Source organism: Idiotropiscis lumnitzeri, chromosome 7, assembly GCF_059441095.1.
Source record: "Idiotropiscis lumnitzeri isolate Australia: NSW breed Sydney's pygmy pipehorse chromosome 7, RoL_Ilum_1.0, whole genome shotgun sequence".
NCBI lineage: Eukaryota > Metazoa > Chordata > Actinopteri > Syngnathiformes > Syngnathidae > Idiotropiscis > Idiotropiscis lumnitzeri.
The window spans coordinates 5993826-6012275 of NC_142397.1; the positions used below are offsets into that span (position 1 = coordinate 5993826).

The following is an 18450-nucleotide window of genomic DNA, read 5'->3' on the forward strand; positions in this document are numbered from 1 at the left end:
GGCAAGTGTATTTTATACTGATTTTAATAAAGCGCACGGTGGTGATTAATTAGGAAAAGGAAGGATCAAAATGTAAATTTCTTTCAATATCAACATGACATAAAAACTCTGAAGCCTCCCCGTGGATGATCCCTAAAGCAAGTCCTCAATAACGGTACACAGTCCCCCGCGGGAAGCCTGTCTTGACTGGTCTAATTCTTTTGCTCTAATTAGAATTAGTGTGCCGCAGTCCAAATCGGTCTCGGGTAGGTCTCTGCCATATCTCGCAGGCGATAAGATCCTCAGTCACAGCAAACGATGGCGGTCATAACTTCATTAACGACCTGGCTGATTTTTCCCAACTCTGCTGGACGCAGTCCACAGGGGAAGCAGGCCTTAAATTGAGCTGCCCTATCGTATTAAGAACAATGATTGAATTAAACTTTTTTATTTTTATTTCTGCCCCCACAATTGTTACAGGAAGTGTCCTGCTTTTTTGTACTTTATTAGGGTTGGGGAATGTATGACTCTCGCTTCTGGGCTTTATGTGGGGAGGTTGCATGTTCTCCCAGGGCTTGCGAAGGGTTTTCTCTTCTCAGTTAGGAAGCTTTGTCTATGACATCTGACTCAAGAGATTCTGGGTGCACTGTGTGTACAAAAGCAAAGTGAGGAGAGTCTCTGTCGCCAAAATGCACAGGTGCGGTGAATGAATACGCCGAATAATCGATTGCTGCCAACATCCTCTCAAAAAACAGCCACACGCTCTCCTTTATTATCGTTTGTTTTCGTTGTGGCAAACTAGTTGTTCCTTGACAATCGTGCCATGTTTTTGTGGTTCAATAAAATTGCCTTAGGTTGAGATCGTCTCCAGCTCATGACCCTGAGCAGGAGGAGATTGACTCCAACTGTCTTTCATACCATCTTTTTCAAGACAAACCGATCATCATTGACTCACTCTCTACTGTGATTGTCAGCACCATGTTGATTTGAGCTTCATTAACGCCCATCTTGCCGTACAGTAATGCACTCGAGCACTTTGAGAATTGCGACTTTGAGCTATCTAAAAGTTAGCAGCCGACCAACTGTCCCTTTTGCCTCTGTAATCCAGGCTCGATTACACCGTGAGGCATACATGCTCGCTTTGAGTCAAACATGCCTCCCATTCAAATGCATCTCGTGGCTGAGCATAATTGTCCAACGCTGTACAAGATGTTATTCTCACAATTCATTTCACACTTGGTTACCAAGTGAAATTGCTGTACAGAACACGAGATCAATATATTGCTGCCAGGTATTAGTAGCACGAGCACACAAACATATGAAAGATACTTCATGCGAAGGCCCCACAAAACAATTCCTCCTCTGCGCTCGAGCCCATCGACTTGAATGGAGTAAATCATCATTGTTTTTCGGAAGGAAATTGATGGCTGCTCTCAATGGTTTGGTCACCCATTCTATTTAAAAAGGCAGGTCAGTCAGCCATTTAAAAGAGTCGACCTTTATTGTGCCAGTCTGACATCTCTATTCATCATCAACAGGCTGCGTCCCGATGAACTCGTCCAGATGCAACAAGCTGGTTTTGCCCCCTTTCAAAGGTGGCCACTTTTTAAGGTTCACATAGTGTAGAATGATTAATTGAGATTTCTTCTGCAATATGAATTTCAACAGTAAAAAAATAAACTAACAACATATGGGTTAGTTATTATGAAACGAAATTAGACAATGTGATTAAGAGCTATTAAGCCAAAAATGAAATGGATACATATAATACAAATACAGTACTTTAAAGAAAATTCTATCTATCTATCTATCTATCTAGCTATCTATCTATCTAGCTAGCTAGCTAGTTAGCTAGCTAGTTATCTATCTAGCGAGCTAGCTATAGCTATCTCTCGAGCTAGCTAGCTCTCTCTCTTTCTCTTTGTGTCTATGTCTCTCTTTCTCTCTCTCTCTCCCTCTCTCCCTCTCTCTCTCTCTCTTGCTCGCACGCGCTCTCTCTGTCTGCCTGTCTAAGCATGTTGATGTGTAAGGTCAGCAGTAGTCTAGTCAGGTTGTTTTTGAAAAGTTGAAGCCAACGCGGCAGCATTAAAAGGACTAAATATACCCCAGAGTGAGTAATCTTCTTTCATGCACTTATAACTGGTGTTGCATTGCCTCCAATTTCCGCATCTCATTTGAAAGCTATTTGCATGCACTCAGGTTAATGTTCTTCTTCTCAGAACGTTAACGTGGACATTTGCCATGGGAATGACGAGATACGCGATATCGTTGTTTAGACCGTCTTTTCGTTGGTATTGACCTCAATCAAGGCTGTAATAAATGACGTTTCTCCAAATGAATCTTAATTTAAAGAAAGCAGCTTGATTGTAAAGTATTTTTTTTGCCTCCCGTGGGCCTTTTTTTTTGTAAGTGGGACGCTTTCCCTTCTGCATGCCTCAGGTTTCTCACACTTTATTTTCTGCCATTTGGTTGTGTCTTATTTCATGGCGAGACAGCACAGGAGAGAGAAAAAAGCCTCCAAGGTCACTTTTAGTGTCTCTCCGTTAGAGTCGGCGAGTTCCTGACAAAACCCAGACAGTTTTAATTTCTCACTGTCTGTCAGGAGTGAGCCCGTGAGACGGATATAAGCAGAGGAAGATGTTCCTCCGACTTTTTCTGTGTTATCTACGCGGTATTCATTTCTCTGCTCTTATCTGTCTGTCAGTAATAGGCCTTCAGTGATTGCTGCCAGAAGATAGCCGCAGTGGATGGACCGTTGCTTTAGAGCTGGTAGAAGCTTTCCAATAGATGTCGTAGATGGCGGATACGTTGTTTTGACCACTGGCGAGAAGTCAAATCCAATTGAATGTCACTTTGACAGATGTCACGCCTCTGGGTTGATCTGGTGATGAACTTCCTGTGACCATCAGTGTAACCTAAAGTACATAAAAAGGTCTTAATAATTTTATGGATTGCTTTGCAGAAAAAGCATGGCTCACAAGAGTACAGATCAAGCTTGTTCCACTTCTGTCCTGTAGGTGGCAGTAATGTAAAGTTAAAATGGGTTGTGCTTTTTTTCCCCGATGTTTTTTGTACCACTAGTGGTGCCCCAAAGATATTGATCCTCCGAGCCACGGCCGCCCCAAATTCATTGGATTTGCCCTTCACCTTCACTCAACACCTCCATGAATTCTCGTAGAAATTTATTCGGGATGTAACCAACAAACTGAAATTTAAAAAAAATGCCCGGTCATTTTTCAAAATAAAATATGTTTTAGCCTTGAATAATAAATAAACTGGAAGTACGGTATTTTTTTTTTTCTTTCATCTGTGCGGCCTGTTGCAACTTGGTCCAACTCCGTACTTTTGGAACCCCCATAGACAAAGCAAAAATAGCCTGAAAAAGAGAAGCCACCTTGAGCATGTACAGGAGTGAACAATATCTTGACACATAAGTGCCACTGAATTGTCTGGAGATCATATAAACTCTCGTTGCTCACATTCTGTCAAGATGAAAAAAGAGAAGTGCCCTCAGACGACTTTACCACTCTTCACTTTTCTTGCCTATTGCCAAGTACTGTTTGGGGAATCGGGGAGACAAAGTGGAGAGGAGGAGTGGATGGCCTGATAAGAGAGTGGAAAGCATGAGGGACGGAGAATGGAGTGTCAGCACTAGTATGGACTCCTGCTGTCTTTACTTTGGGGAAAATCCCAGTTGGTTCTGTCCCCACTGTAATGTGAGGAGAAACCCAGTCAGTGGTCTTTGAAGTACCGGTCCGTTTTTACATGGATGAACTGCGTCGCTATTCTACATTCAGCACACCATTTCTGAGACCTGCTCATGTGCCTCAAACAAATACAATTCTTTGCTGGCAAAGCGTACATTGCAGTAGCAGAGTGACTCGCCGAGAGTTTCCCGGCACAGCGGCACTCAGGGGATGCTGATCCAATTCTTTAATCATCATCTTGTAAATGCGTGGGTTCATGGAGAGGCGAGCCTGGTGAAAGGTTTGGGAAAAGGGCCCCCAAATGGCCCCTTATGGTGGAACATTGTTGCAATGACAATTTGAGCAACATTTGTCTGTCTATTAAATCGGTTGGCTAGCTCGGTTGGGTATAAAGTTACAGAACACAATAAAATGAATTTGGCAGTCAAAAAAACATCAAATGGAAAAAAAGAATATTCACCAGCTCACTAAACGATCAGTCTTCAAATCAGGGTATATAATATATATATATATATATCATTCAAGGCCGGCACAAAACTGCTGAACACGAAATCAACATTAAGGGCAAGAGTTAATTTTGTAGATAATTTTTATTTTATTAATTAATTAATTTATTTATTTTTACAAAAAATGAACTCGCTCAAATTTTTCATTTAGTAAAATGGGGAAAACAAATATTAGGCTTACTCTCGTTATAATATAGCGGCGTATAAGTGACTGCAATAAAGACATGTCAGCCATCTTATGGTCATTTGTGATATTAACAACTTAAATCTACGGTCAACACCTGATAATTCGCAGTTTGACACCCGCAATAACACATGAATCTGAGGCTCTAAATCCAGAACAGCAGAAGTGTTTAATAATTCACCCAAATAGTTTCCTTTCCCTCACCCCTCCCTCTCCCTCTCTCCCCCTCCCTCTCTCTCTCTCTCTCTCTCTCTCTCTCTCTCGCTCTCTCTCTCCCATTTGCAAGGTCAGTGCTTGTCTTCTGTCGTCACTTTCTCACAGAGTCCAGACGCGCACATCGCTTTTGAAGAAGACGATGTATATGTTGTTAAGGGTGTGGGTGGTCAGCAAAATTGTGATCATTAACTTAAGTTATAAGGACCGTTTGAGTGTGTGTGGGCTGTGAAGTCGCTCCCGGCTTTCCGTCCGCTCCACGAAGACGCACGGAACTCGGCGCGCGTGAAAGGAGCGGACCCTTTTGGATTTAAAACCACGAGCTTCCTTATTTATTTATTCATTGATTCATTCATTCGCGTTCCTCCCGAGCGCAGACACTAAGACGCGATGCCGGGACCCAGATGTCCTCTTCTTCGCTTGGCTGTCTATCATTTCGGTGGCCGAGCCGGTACCGCCAGCAGTCGCCTTTAGGATACATCCTCAGCTGCTGCCTGCTTGCTGCTGGGAGACAAGTGAAAAGAGCCCCGTAGCTGCGATTTGTACACTTTGACAATGTCTTGAGACGCGCGGCGGGGGGTGAAAGCTTTGCAAGATGATGACAGTGAGTAGAAATGTCCAATTTGCACTCGCTTACATGCATGCCGGGAATGGGGTATGGAGCTCTTATGGGCGTTTCTGTCACTGCCGGCGAATTCATGTGCACGCGTGTGCGGTTGTATATTTAGAGGGAGGCGTTGAAAGGGTCCTCTTGGGAGTTTTTTTTAACATATCATAACCGTACGGCGAATGACTCTGCAAATTGGTTTAGAATGAGATGCGCCTTTTTCATTCAGAAAGGTGCAGGTGGTGATGTCACGCGTGCACACATGTCACTAGGGCGGATACGATGGTGCCTCGCCACCTCCTTGTTTTGTGCAAAACACCAAAAGAGTCGCAACCTCTGCAAGCCTCTTTCTAATTTGGGGAGGGGTGCGTTGGGGGCGGGGAGGTTCGGTGCAGCTGTCAGTGTGCATGCAGCCGGTTTAGGTGACCAAACAAAATCCAGGCTGTTTGTGTGTGTGTGTTTCGGGGGGGGGGGGGCGATGCTTGCTTGTGTGTATATGTGCATGGTGTTCGTTAATCCCACCGTGGATCAACTCGACAGCTCCAGGATGCTGTCTTCCATGTGCCTTTCCTCCCTCCCTCCCTTCCTCACTTCCCTCTCGTATTCTCGCTCATAAACAGGCACTTTAACTGATTACAATATTGCGAAAGAGTTCACGCGAGCAATCGTGCGCCGGTATTGGTTCATACTATTTTTTTTTATGGCGAGACAGACGCTGTTCTGCTCCAAGGCTGCACAAATCGGATTAGGACTTTTTTTTGTGGAGAGACGACCGGTGCTGTGGAAGCAATGCAAAGCGGTCTTCTCACTTTTTGAGAGACTAAAAAACAGGGGGAGTGAGGGGGGTGTTTGTAGTTTTTGCAGGACGTACGTAAACGTTGACATAGCCCAGAAGGGGAGAGCAGCCCCACGTCGGGATGGTGACTTGCGTGGCGTGTTAAGTGACCACCGCGGTATAAGGTGTATTTCAGCACTACAAAGTTGCTTTTGTTTACATTCAAAATAGTCGTTACTATTAATGCACTAACCTTAAAATGTGGAGGACAGAAGAAAAATGACAAATGCAGTGTTTGTGAGTGGGTGGGTGCGTACATGCATATGCGAGTATTTAATATACTGCAATATTGGTCTGCTTTATCCATCCATCCATCCATCCATTATCCGCCGCTTCTCCGGGGTCGGGTCGCGGGGGCAGCAGCTTCAGCAGGGAAGCCCAGACTTCCCGCACCCCAGCCACATCTTCCAGCTCTGCCGGAGGGATGCCCAGGCGTTCCCAGGCCAGCCGGGAGACGTAGTCTCTCCAGCGTGTCCTGGGTCGTCCTCTGGGCCTCCTGCCGGTGGGACATGCCCGGAACACCTCGCCAGGGAGGCGTCCAGGAGGCATCCTAAACAGATGCCCGAGCCACCTCATCTGGCTCCTCTCTACGTGGAGGAGCAGCGGCTCGACACTGAGTCCCTCCCGGATGGCCGAGCTTCTCACCCTATCTCTAAGGGAGAGCCCAGACACCCTGCGGAAGAAACTCATTTCGGCCGCTTGTATCCGAGATCTTGTTCTTTCGGTCGCGACCCACAGCTCGTGACCATAGGTGAGGGTAGGAACGAAGATCGACCGGTAAATCGAGAGCTTCGCCTTCTGGCTCAGCTCCCTCTTCACCACGACAGACCGATACAGCGTCCGCATCACAGCGGAGGCTGCACCGATCCGCCTGTCGATCTCTCGCTCCATCCTCCCCTCACTCGTAAACAAGACCCCAAGATACTTAAACTCCTCCACTTGGGGCAGGATCTCCTCCCCGACCTGGAGAGGGCACTCCACCCTTTTCCGACTGAGGACCATGGTCTCAGATTTAGAGGCGTTGATCTTCATCCCAACCGCTTCACACTCGACTGCGAACCGCTCCAATGACAGTTGGAGATCACGGCTTGACGAAGCCAACAGTACCACATCATCTGCAAAAAGCAGAGCTGAAATACTGAGGTCACCAAACCGGATCCCCTCATCGCCCCGACTGCGCCTAGAAATTCTGTCCATAAAAATTATGAACAGAATCGGTGACAAAGGGCAGCCTTGGCGGAGTCCAACCCTCACTGGAAACGAATCCGACTTACTGCCAGCAATGCGGACCTAACTCTGACATCGGTGGTACAGGGACCCAACTGCCCGTATCAAGGGGCTCGGTACCCCGTACTCCCGAAGCACGCTCCACAGAACTCCCCGTGGGACACGGTCGAACGCCTTCTCCAAGTCCACAAAACACATGTAGACTGGTTGGGCGAACTCCCATGCACCCTCAAGGACCCTGTAGAGAGTGTAGAGCTGGTCCACTGTTCCACGGCCAGGACGAAAACCGCACTGCTCCTCTTGGATCTGAGATTCAACCTCCCGACGGACCCTCCTCTCCAGTACCCCTGCGTAGACCTTACCAGGGAGGCTGAGGAGTGTGATTCCTCTATAATTGGAACACACCCTCCGGTCCCCCTTCTTAAAAAGGGGGACCACCACCCCGGTCTGCCAATCCAGAGGCACTGTCCCCGATGTCCACGCAATGTTGTAGAGGCGTGTCAACCATGACAGCCCCACAACATCCAGAGCCCTAAGGAACTCCGGGCGGATCTCATCCATCCCCGGGGCCTTGCCACCGAGAAGCTTGTTAACCACCTCGGTTACTTCAGCCCCCGAGATAGGTGAGTCCACCACGGAGTCTTCAGGCTCTGCTTCCTCAAAGGAAGGTGTGTCGGTAGAATTGAGGAGGTCTTCGAAGTATTCTCCCCACCGACTCACAACGTCCCGAGTCGAGGCCAGAAAGGCCCGATAGGACTCCTTCTTCAGCCTGACAGCATCCCTTACCGCCGGTGTCCACCAGCGGGTTCGGGGGTTGCCGCCACAACAGGCACTGACCACCTTACGTCCACAGCTTTGATCGGCTGCCTCAACAATGGAGGCACGAAACATGGTCCACTCAGACTCAATGTCCCCCGCCTCCCCCGGTACGTGGGCAAAGTTCTGCCGGAGGTGGGAGTTGAAACTCTTTCTGACAGGGGATTCTGCCAAGCGTTCCCAGCGGACCCTCACAATACGTTTGGGTCTGCCGGGTCGGACCGGCATCTTCACCCACCATCGGAGCCAACTCACCACCAGGTGGTGATCAGTTGACAGCTCCGCCCCTCTCTTCACCCGAGTGTCCAAAACATGCAGCCGCAAATCCGATGACACGACTACAAAGTCAATCATCGAACTGCGGCCAAGGGTGTCCTGGTGCCAAGTGCACATATGAACACCCTTATGTTTGAACATGGTGTTCGTTATCGACAATCCATGACGAGCACAGAAGTCTAGTAACAGAACACCGCTCGGGTTCAGATTGGGGGGGGGCATTCCTCCCAATCACGCCCTTCCAGGTCTCACTGTCATTACCCACGTGAGCATTGAAGTCCCCCAGCAGAACGGGGGAGTCTCCAGGGGGAACGCTCTCCGGCACACCCTCCAAAGACTCCAAAAAGGGTGGGTACTCTGAACTGCTGTTTGGTGCATAAGCACAAACAACAGTCTGCTTTAATGGGTAAGCATTTAGCATTTAACAATATTTGAATGAAGTCCCATTTTCATTTCTAACTCCCCTGCACAATTGTTGCAATATTTGAAGCGACAGTTTTATCCTTAGAAGTCATAATACTGTGAAAAATAAATCTCCATTTACAAAGGTTATATACTCAATTCTAATTGCCACAATATACAGTTTTAGTGGATGTGCATTAAATTAAATGTAGAGGTGTTTTTATAATGTATGTTGTCCCTCAGTGTTGATGGTAAAAGTATTAGAAGTACACTTGGTCGGAGGTGTTTCGAATATATTGTTCTTTAAATTGATAGTAAAAGTAGTGGAACTGTGTTACTTCACGCTGTGATGTGTTTCTATTCATATATTGTTCATCCAAATCAGACGTGGAAGTATCGGAACTTTGTTACATCACACTGAGAGTGTTTATGGCATGTCAGAAAAGTTTCAGGATTTGCGTCACAAAAGAGGACTTTCAAACACACATTACGAGTTTTCTCTTTCAGTGTGCACCAGCCGATAGATGGCATTTGCTTCGTCCAAAGCCCAATATGACGCAAGTGTGCTCCACTATTACAACGCGCAGTCTAACAATTCCCTGAGCATCTGTCAGAGAAGAACATCGATGTGTGAAATATTTTTCCCCCTTTTCCCCACGATCAAGGTGGCCATCAAGGGGTCCCATTTTGAACATGTGGACAACATCAAGATAGCCGTGACGATGGGGTTGTGTTGGATTCCAGATTTGGATTTGAAATATCCTTTGTGGCATCAGTCCTGGAACTTTTCTGACACACTTCATTTACGCGATTAAGCCTCAGTGTTGTTATTTATAGCATAAAAACGACATGATACTGAGGGCTCAGTATACCGACTCCTCCATGAAGCCAAAATGGTGGACAAAATATTAGAAACAGCTGTCATTATGGTACAGTGTGCTTCCACAAAACTGAAAAAGACAATCAAGGACACAGTGGATCCTTTTCTGTTATCGCGCAGGTGTCTCTAATGAAGTGTCTGGTGGCTGTAAATTTCCTCTCCTGCCCAAAAGGCTTGATGTAAACGTGCTGGAAATGATGACTAATAATATTTTTATTATGTTTTGCCTCTGCGACAGACAGGCACTCTTCCTCAAAGCCGTCATAGTCCATCTTTATGTATCATTTTATTTTTTTTTCCCGCAACTCGTAATGTCGCTCTCTTCCGAAAGGTGTCATAAATTTGCGGCCGCGCCGCACAGAAATTTGGCACCTCCCTGACGAATGCGAAGTAGCGCTCGGGTCAGGTGGAGATATGTGAAGGGATGTAAACAGTGAGGACGTTTTCATTACCTGGGAACTAATCAGTCAGTTGGTGATTGCAGAAGGAGAAGGCGGGGATAGGGCAGAGAGTCAAGGTCACGCGAAAGCTCAGTTGCCGCTGGACCATGTCGGTGCGTTGTGAATATGTGGTGACACGGCCGCGTCACTCATTCAAAGCCGTCGTAACATTCTGCTACGTCCTCGTGGGGCCGTGTTGTTGTCGTGCTTTGGTGTTTGGGTTATCATGCAGAGGTTATGCAGCTGTGTGCGCTTCGCTCTCTCCAAATGGAATGTTTACAACAATCAGTGGCCCAAAAGAGGCGAGGCTGGAAAATTATGAAAAGACAGGAAGTTCCTGCTGGACAGGAAATGGGAAGTATGAGGTTTGCTGGACTCGAACACCCGAGCAGATTTAACTGAGGATAGTCATTGTAACTTGAGTGACACCATGCCTAGTAACGTGCAATTATTTCTATGAGTTACCTCACGGGTGTATAAATCCTGTCCTTGAGGGCCATTATGTTACATTTTTTAGATGTTTCCCTCCTCCAACACAACTGATTCAAACAATTGGCCCTAGAGGACCGGCTTTGGACATCCCTGGTGTAGATTGTCCATTAAAGCAGAGGTCCCCAACCCCCGGGCCGCGGCCCAGTAATGGTCCGCCTGCACCTTTGGACCGGTCCGCACAGATGAAAGAAAAAAAACAATTTCCGTATTACTGGTTTACAGGCTTCTCTCCGTTACGTTCATCTTATATGGACTCCCGACTGGTGGTGTCATCCCAAAATCATATTTCATCGCTAATTTAGGATGCTTACGAACCGCTAGTTAATTACGCTATTGTTGTTTTGTACTACTGACTAGCAGTGTACCTGCTATGTCATTTCTACGGCTGCCCTGAGATTTTCAAGCAGTCTGTTCAGAGTGTAGACTACCCCACCTCGAAAGGCTTTAGCTCACTCGTGACCCTAAATAAGGATTAGTGCACTTGAAAATGAGTGAACGAATGCATTCAAATTTCCCCATTGTGGGACTAATAAAGGACATCTTATCTTATCTTATAATTCAATGTACTTACATTCACAATTCTCAAAGGAGCTGCAATTTTTTTTTTTCATTCCTGCTATTTTATTTCATTCATAGATTAGGAAAGTACCTTTTGTCTCTGGAACGTCTAAAAAGTGTTCTACAATTCAAATTTAATTTGATGGAAATTGGTCATTATAAAACAAGTGCTCTAATTAGAAAATCTTTTAGAAAAGCTTTTTGTTCCTGTAGTGTAGAAGGTACAAGTTGTTACCTCTGAGTGTTGAAGTTTCTCTCATGTAATAAAGTGCACCTGCTGCACCACAATTTATGAAAAGGAAAGGCTCAGAACGCACGCATGCAAGTTTGTATTACATTTGGTTGAAACTGGCTGCGGGCAGCACGGTGAATCGTGGTTAGCACATGTGCTTCACAGCTTCGAAGTTCGCAATTTAAATCTTGGCTTCGTACTTTCTGTGTTGAGTGACAGCACTTTCGACTTGCTGTTAAAAATTGCGTTTTTTTTTTTTTTTCTTGTTGCCCAAAAAAGTTCAAATACAACATTAGCTAATGATTTACTCGCGTGGATTTTCTCCAATTACGCCAGTTTCCACCCACAATTCCAAAAACATGTATACTAGCCTCGCTGAAGACTCTAAATGGCCCATCGGCTTGAATTTATGGGCAAATGGCGGACCTTTTATCTAAAGTCAGCTGACTCTGGCTCACAATTGAGGACAAGCACTAAAATAAATCTTCACCTTTCAGCTTTTAGAGATTCCTGTACACTGTTCTCCCCAAATAATTGCACCATGTTGGCTCAAAGGTGGTAATTTTGTACCCTTGAAATTTGCCTTTAAAACTTTGATATAATTATCTCCACAGGGTACATTTCTGTTACCTTTTTCACGGACATGTATCCATCCAACTGTATGTCTGATTTGACTTTCCTTGTGTTGCTGCAGGACTACCGGGAAGATGGGATGGACCTGGGAAGCGACGCGTCCAGTCGTTCCAGCTCAGAGTCCAATTCCAACAAAGTTACTCCCTGCTCCCCTTCTCCTGACCTGCCCACGCTGGATGACTACAAATCGTCCCCTTCTCTGGACCTTGTCACTCTTGAGGACTATGAGGAAGACGAGGACTACCAAGAGTACAAGAAGAAGGTGATGGAGGAGTGGGAGAGCGAGTACGGGGACGACTGCGCCTCTCCGCAGGCTCCCCGTCAGGAGGAAGGCGGAGGTGGTGCCGTGGGGCCCGACGAGGTCAGCGAGGGCTACAGGAAGAACAGCCGCAGCCTCGGCCAAGAATTGCAGGATGTGAAGTTTGTTCCGCCCCTCCCGGCCCCTGGCGGGCACATCACCGCCACCACCATCGCTGCTGTCCCCGAGGAACTTAAACAAAATGGGAATGTGATTTTGCCTCGCAGCAACCTCCTCCACTCCCCTGGTACACCACAGGGGGGGCTCACCGGGACTCCCAAGCCCAGGCCCCAAAGCTTCAGTCAAGGCAGGGGGAGCCGCAGCACGGGCGGGGGCGGCGGAGGTGGAGGAGGAGGCGGTGTTGGGACTGTGGGACGTATGGGGAGTTACAGAGAAGAGGAAGGTGTAGAAGAAGAGACTCTGCCCACCATGGACTGGGCAGCCCTGGAGAGGCACCTGGCAGGGCTGCAGTGCCGAGAGCAGGAGAACCAGAACCTCAATTACAACCAGAACCACAACGTTGGCAAGACCAGCTACACCTCAGTAAGTTTGTATTTCTCTTCTTTAATATTTTCCTGCGTCTCTAGTGTGCATCAAAGGCTTTTTTTCCACACTCGCTTTTCCTCAGTGTTCCCAAGCTCTGGTGGGCCGCTGTAATCCAGCACTTATCTGTGTCAGATGAACTCGAGATACACAAGGTTAGGTTAGCCGGAGTGAAGAACAGGGATTAGTGAGCTAATGTAGCGCTAAGCTATCTTGACCCGGCTATTAACCTGGCCGTCATGGAAGTTGGGGCTGCACAGCTGGAGGGAAGTGAAGGCTGCAGGAGGCAGCGGGAAGGACGTGACTCAATGCGTCCGTAACAGGAAATACACACGGCCGGACAAGGTGCAGTCAGCTGAAAGCTGGGGGATTTTGCTTTGCATGACGGAGCTTGTGTTGGACTGTATGCAGAAAATTATCCGGACACTTGGTTGTTACACCGAGAGGAAGTTAAAATCCAGTGGTGCCTTGACGTGTGACTTTAATTTGCGCCCTGATCATGCTTGTAGCTCAAAACTTTCAAATCTCAAATCATCTTTCTCTGTCGAAATGAATTCATATGGCTTTAATCCAATGCCTGTTTTTAATAAGAAAAATAGCACTATATAATATTGTACTTTGAAATAAAAATGTTGTAATAACAAAATAACATCTGACGGAATGGCCACCCCTGCGAATTCTCTCTATTTTATGCTCAATTTGACATTAAAGCTTAACTGGAAGTGGCAATGAACCACTTGCAGCCTCCTTTTCAAATAATCTTTCAGCGATTCTGCCTGCCAAACTGTTGCTTTTTGTGAGTGTGATGAGTTCATTGCCACCATACAAAGCTCGTCTAATATCGCAAATGTCTGCTTGCAATTTGAACACAAAACTCGACTGAGTGACAGCTTGCATCTTGAAAAACTCATCATGGCACCACTGTTTATGAATTTCAACCTCAAAGCAATGCTGGCTCAAAATCGCTGTCGTTGGTGATTCTTACGTTGTTTTATTTAGCGCACAGGTTAGCTAAAGTCTGAAGGATATAATTGTCCAAAATTCCTTTATAAGATCAATAATTAGCATTCAGGAGGCAACTAAGGCATCTTGTTCGTTTGCTCGTTGATTCATTCATTGATTAAGAGTTAAATATGTTTGCTCTTATAAGATAAAATAAACACACTATAATAATAATAATAATAATAATAATAATATTCCCTTTATTAGTCCCACAATGGGGAAATTCGAGATTCGAACCCAGGCCTCCTGGGGAGACTGGGTCCTGAACGCGGCGCCTTAGACCACTCGGCCATCCTGGCAGCCATGTCCCAGTCCATGTTTCAGTCTGCCTTTCCCCCAAAGTCAGCTTGGCAAGGCTCCCGTGACCTAAAGAAGACTGGTGGATTGATGGAATGAATGATTTGAATTTTCAATTGTTGGAATAATCTGTTGTTCTCTTGTTGTGGTTTTGTGGTGCTTCTACCAGTAGATGGTAGTGTTGCATTGGCAGGTTGACAGAGAGGCATCGGGCCTGGCGTGCCTCCCACAAGGTTTGGACTATTTCCTGGCATTCTCTTGAGATCAGTTTGTTGAAATCCCAAAGCCTGAATAGATTTATTTTCTCTAGAGCTCCAAAAAATTGTACACAGAGACTTTGAATGCGGCACTGCAAATCGCTAAGTGGGGTTGAATGGGCTTGTTTGAATGCTGTTGCAGCAGATCTGGGATTCTTTTGAGATGCAAGCACCAAGGCCTTTTCCTCAGTGCACACGGACAATGGCTGCAGCCAGTGCCATTGTGAGCCTGTTGTGATCCCGAAGACCCCCCCCCCATACACACACACACACACACACCCCCACACCACACACACACAAACACCACCACCAGCAAACCACCACCCCACCCCCTTGTCTCCCTGAGGCATGTCAAGAATGCAGTGGGAGATTTGAGGAGGGGCGATAAGAGAGCGGAAAGGAGAAGCTATCTTAAGGTTGAAGCGGTTCAAGGCTACGTGGCGAGTGTTTGTGTGTGTGTGTGTGTACCAAAATTAAGTGGACCTCACAATTGGCAAAAACGAGGATGTGTGTGTGTACCTGCTATACTGTATGCTCTTTTGATATATGTTTTAATTTGAGCAGTTTAGGTGATCAACTGTACACGAGGGGTCGTCAAAATTGCAGTCAAATTTTCTTGTATCATTTTGAAAAAAAGCAGATGGACATAATAGTCAAATAATAAATCAATTACCTCTCTAAAAAAGTGTGAGAACCCCATCAGTATAATATGCAGAGGTGGGCATTCCGTTAGACCAGGTGTGGGAAAACTACGGCCCGGGGGCCACATGCGGGCCGTTAGACGTTTTAATCCGGCCCACCAATCTTGAAAAAAATTAAAAGACTAAACCTTGTTTATGTTTTGTTTTTTAAATACTGTTGTTTTTCAACGACATATATATTGTTGGTGTGCTTTAGTTCACTTTTATTTAAAATTAAATGTATGTTTTTTCCTCAGTAACTGGTTCAAGTACTGACGGACCACTCAGTCTGTTACTGATGGACGCCCATTTTGTTGATGTGTTTTTTTTTTGTTTGTTTGTTTTTTTGCTGGCCAGACAGACCAAAAGACTTCTGACGGACATAACTGACGTACTGACTGACGGTTTGACCAACTGCCGATTCAAATTCTGTTCATCTTGAAAAACAATATCAGACTGACAAATATCAGACAGGTATCCAGGCCACTGACGGATGACGGACGGGCAAAATTAAGTCAAATGCCCACCTCTGATAATATGCCATATACAATAATATCGTTGACCTGCATAGGTATATCCCTTTAAAGGGACCCCCCCCCCCCCCATATCCACATCCTTCAATCTTCCAACACATTCAGATGGAGATCGCGTATCCTGCTGGTGCACTCATGATAAGAAAGAGATAAAACCAAACTTGGAAGTGGAAAAAAGCTCACATTGATTCTGCTGGGTTGATAAGAAACTACAGAGCAAGGAGATGAGGAGATATTGCGCTCTACACCCAAACTGGACGTAGCAATAACAACTAACGCTCGCTAACGCCGGGGTTTATTTTAGGATTCTTTTCCTATCTCTTCAATCGGGAAGCCATGTGCTTTGCCAAGTCTCATCTCCCGCTTGAGGAACAATCTAGTGTTGACCCTCTTTGTAAATCTGATATCAGCAGAAAACGAGTTTGGTGTGCAAATGCAGTGGGAACTGTAAAGTCGAATGGCAATTTGAAAGTTGCACAAAAATTAAACCTCTCTCATTTAGGTTGTCATGTGAGATGTGAGCATATCATATGATTAAGTCGAGTTTCACTTTTTCTTTGGCTTTTGGGGCATTTGTTTGCAAAGAAGGAAGAAGCCTTGCCAAACGTTGAAGAAGACATCTCTTATACACCCTCCAGAAAAAGTGACAACTGTCTAGACTGCAAAGGAATGGTGCGTGCGCAAAAGCATTTGAGTCTAGTTTAGCCATATTTGTCGTTAACGATTTGCAGTTGAAGTTTGCTGTCAAACGAATCCTAAAACAAATCAAATTAATACCATTGATGTCGCCGATTTGTAATAACAGTGTAGCAACACATGTCGACAGAATATATAACACTCCTCACATGCACCTATTCTTTATCCTCCGTACTTCAGCTGACTAAGCAGTTCTGACTATATTCCTCATTCTATTTCTGTTCGTCTGTATTATTCTGCCCAAGGCCAAGGCTCACACACCAAAAGGAGCTGCAAAATGAATGAATTAATTATTTTTTATTCTTCATGACTATTTAATTATGGTAACACTGTATGAAATACTGTCAATGGATTTTCCTTATTGAAAAACACATGTGCACTGTTTTTGTTGCTGTTATTTCCTTGAAAACAAAAACATTTGATTTTAACCAAAAATACAATTGGATCATGGCCAATAAGTCATTTACGTGACCCATAAAAATCCTCAAATAAAGCTTCACTGTATACAAAATGTCAATATTTCTGATGTGTAAACGTGTAAAAGAACAGGTGAGATGGATACAGTAATGGGATGGACCTTATTTTCCTTCTTGACTTCTGAATGTCTTAATCTTTAAATAATAATAATAATAATAATAATAATTTGCCCTTTATTAGTCCCACAATGGGGAAATTCGAGATTCGAACCCAGGCCTCCTGGGGAGACTGGGTCCTGAACGCGGCGCCTTAGACCACTCGGCCATCCTGGCAGGTTTTGCCAGTGAGCCGAAAGGGAAGCTAAGAGAGGAAATAAGGGGTAGTGAGGTGCTTTTAAAATGTTATTAAATATTCAGACACCCGGCCTGGTGGGACCCCGTGGCTAGACGATGTGTGTGTTCCTGTATGGGTTTGAAGTTGTGTGTGGGTGCGTGTGTGCGTGTGTGTGTGTGCTGGGGTTTCTGGCACAACCTGACGTGCTTCGGTAAAGCTTCAGCAGAACAAACAGCTCAAAGCTTATAATTTGTAGCGGACATTTTGTTCCTTGAGGCCACCTTAGCAAGCGTGCTGACACGTGCGCGTTGCGTCTGATACGAAATCTGGACGGCAGTTTCAAGAGCCTGCTTCCTGTCCACATCTCCATGGTGACAACAAAAGACTTAAATGGCAGTACACGGGCATAGTATCACTTTTGCAATCAGTGTGGAGTATTTCCTCCATTTCAGTTTGCATAAAAGAAGTGCAGTCGTCTTATTGGTGCAGGTGTGTTTAGCTTGGGTGGAGTCGTGACTGCTGTAATCTCAGCGACTGCCTCCAGGCGATGGGAGCGGAGTTGGGAGGTGCACCGGCTGACCTCCTTTTGTCATTTGTTTCTAATGAACTCCGGAGGCGTGTGGCAGAGAGCAGCCCGTCGGGACCTGAACCTCAAACCCGCCATTAAGCCCTGCACTGTGGAAAAATCTACAATAATATTATTTTTCGGAGGCGGCTCACATTCCTCAGATCGTCGATTACCTGCTTTTCTCCGACGGTCAATCAAGACAATCTCTTTGCCGGCAGGCTACTTTTTCCTGAACTGTTTAAAACATTTATTGGGGGACTGCAGTTCTGAATAAGGCCTCTGCTGGGACTTCTACCTTTCTGCACACTAAAAATCATCAACCTTGTTCACTTTTTTATAAAATGGGATCCCCAAAATGAACAGATTTTATATTTAGATTTAATAAAATTGTAATTGCTCGTGAAATGGCCCATGAAGTTGTCTGGCGGCTGTCTTTAACTTGTAGTCTTTGGAGTTCCCTGACAAACCCCAAAAAATACATTGATGAATAAATGTTGAAAAGTTATAAGTATGGCATTTTCAGTAGCACAACGAAGCCTTGAAGTGGCCCGCTGTAAATTCTGTATCGTAGTTACTTAACATAATAGTTTTCCGACGACTGTGAATTTTTGGCAAAGAAAACTGTTGTGCATTTCCTATTATTGTAAATCAAACTTTGTAAAGCAATTTGCATCCCAATAAATGCAACTTAAAGTGAATTACATGATTTAATCGTGCTAACATAGTTGAGGCTTCCTAGCCACTGTGGTGCAGAAAAAGCAAGAGGAAAGCCGAGAGAATAAAGGCAGAGCGAGGCTGCCGTTTCAGGAACCCGGTGATTATGTCTCAGTTCAGCAAAA

At 45.4% G+C, this 18450-nt stretch overlaps 1 protein-coding gene across 1 annotated transcript in view; it reads left to right on the top strand.

Moving 5' to 3' along the window:
- Nucleotides 1-18450, top strand: part of schip1 (schwannomin interacting protein 1) — a 202803-nt gene that overhangs the window by 151928 nt on the left and 32425 nt on the right. The window contains exon 9 of the mRNA XM_088300538.1: nt 12049-12828. Within this exon, the coding sequence (XP_088156664.1) occupies nt 12049-12828 (780 nt within the window). The remainder of the gene's footprint in view (nt 1-12048; nt 12829-18450) is intronic.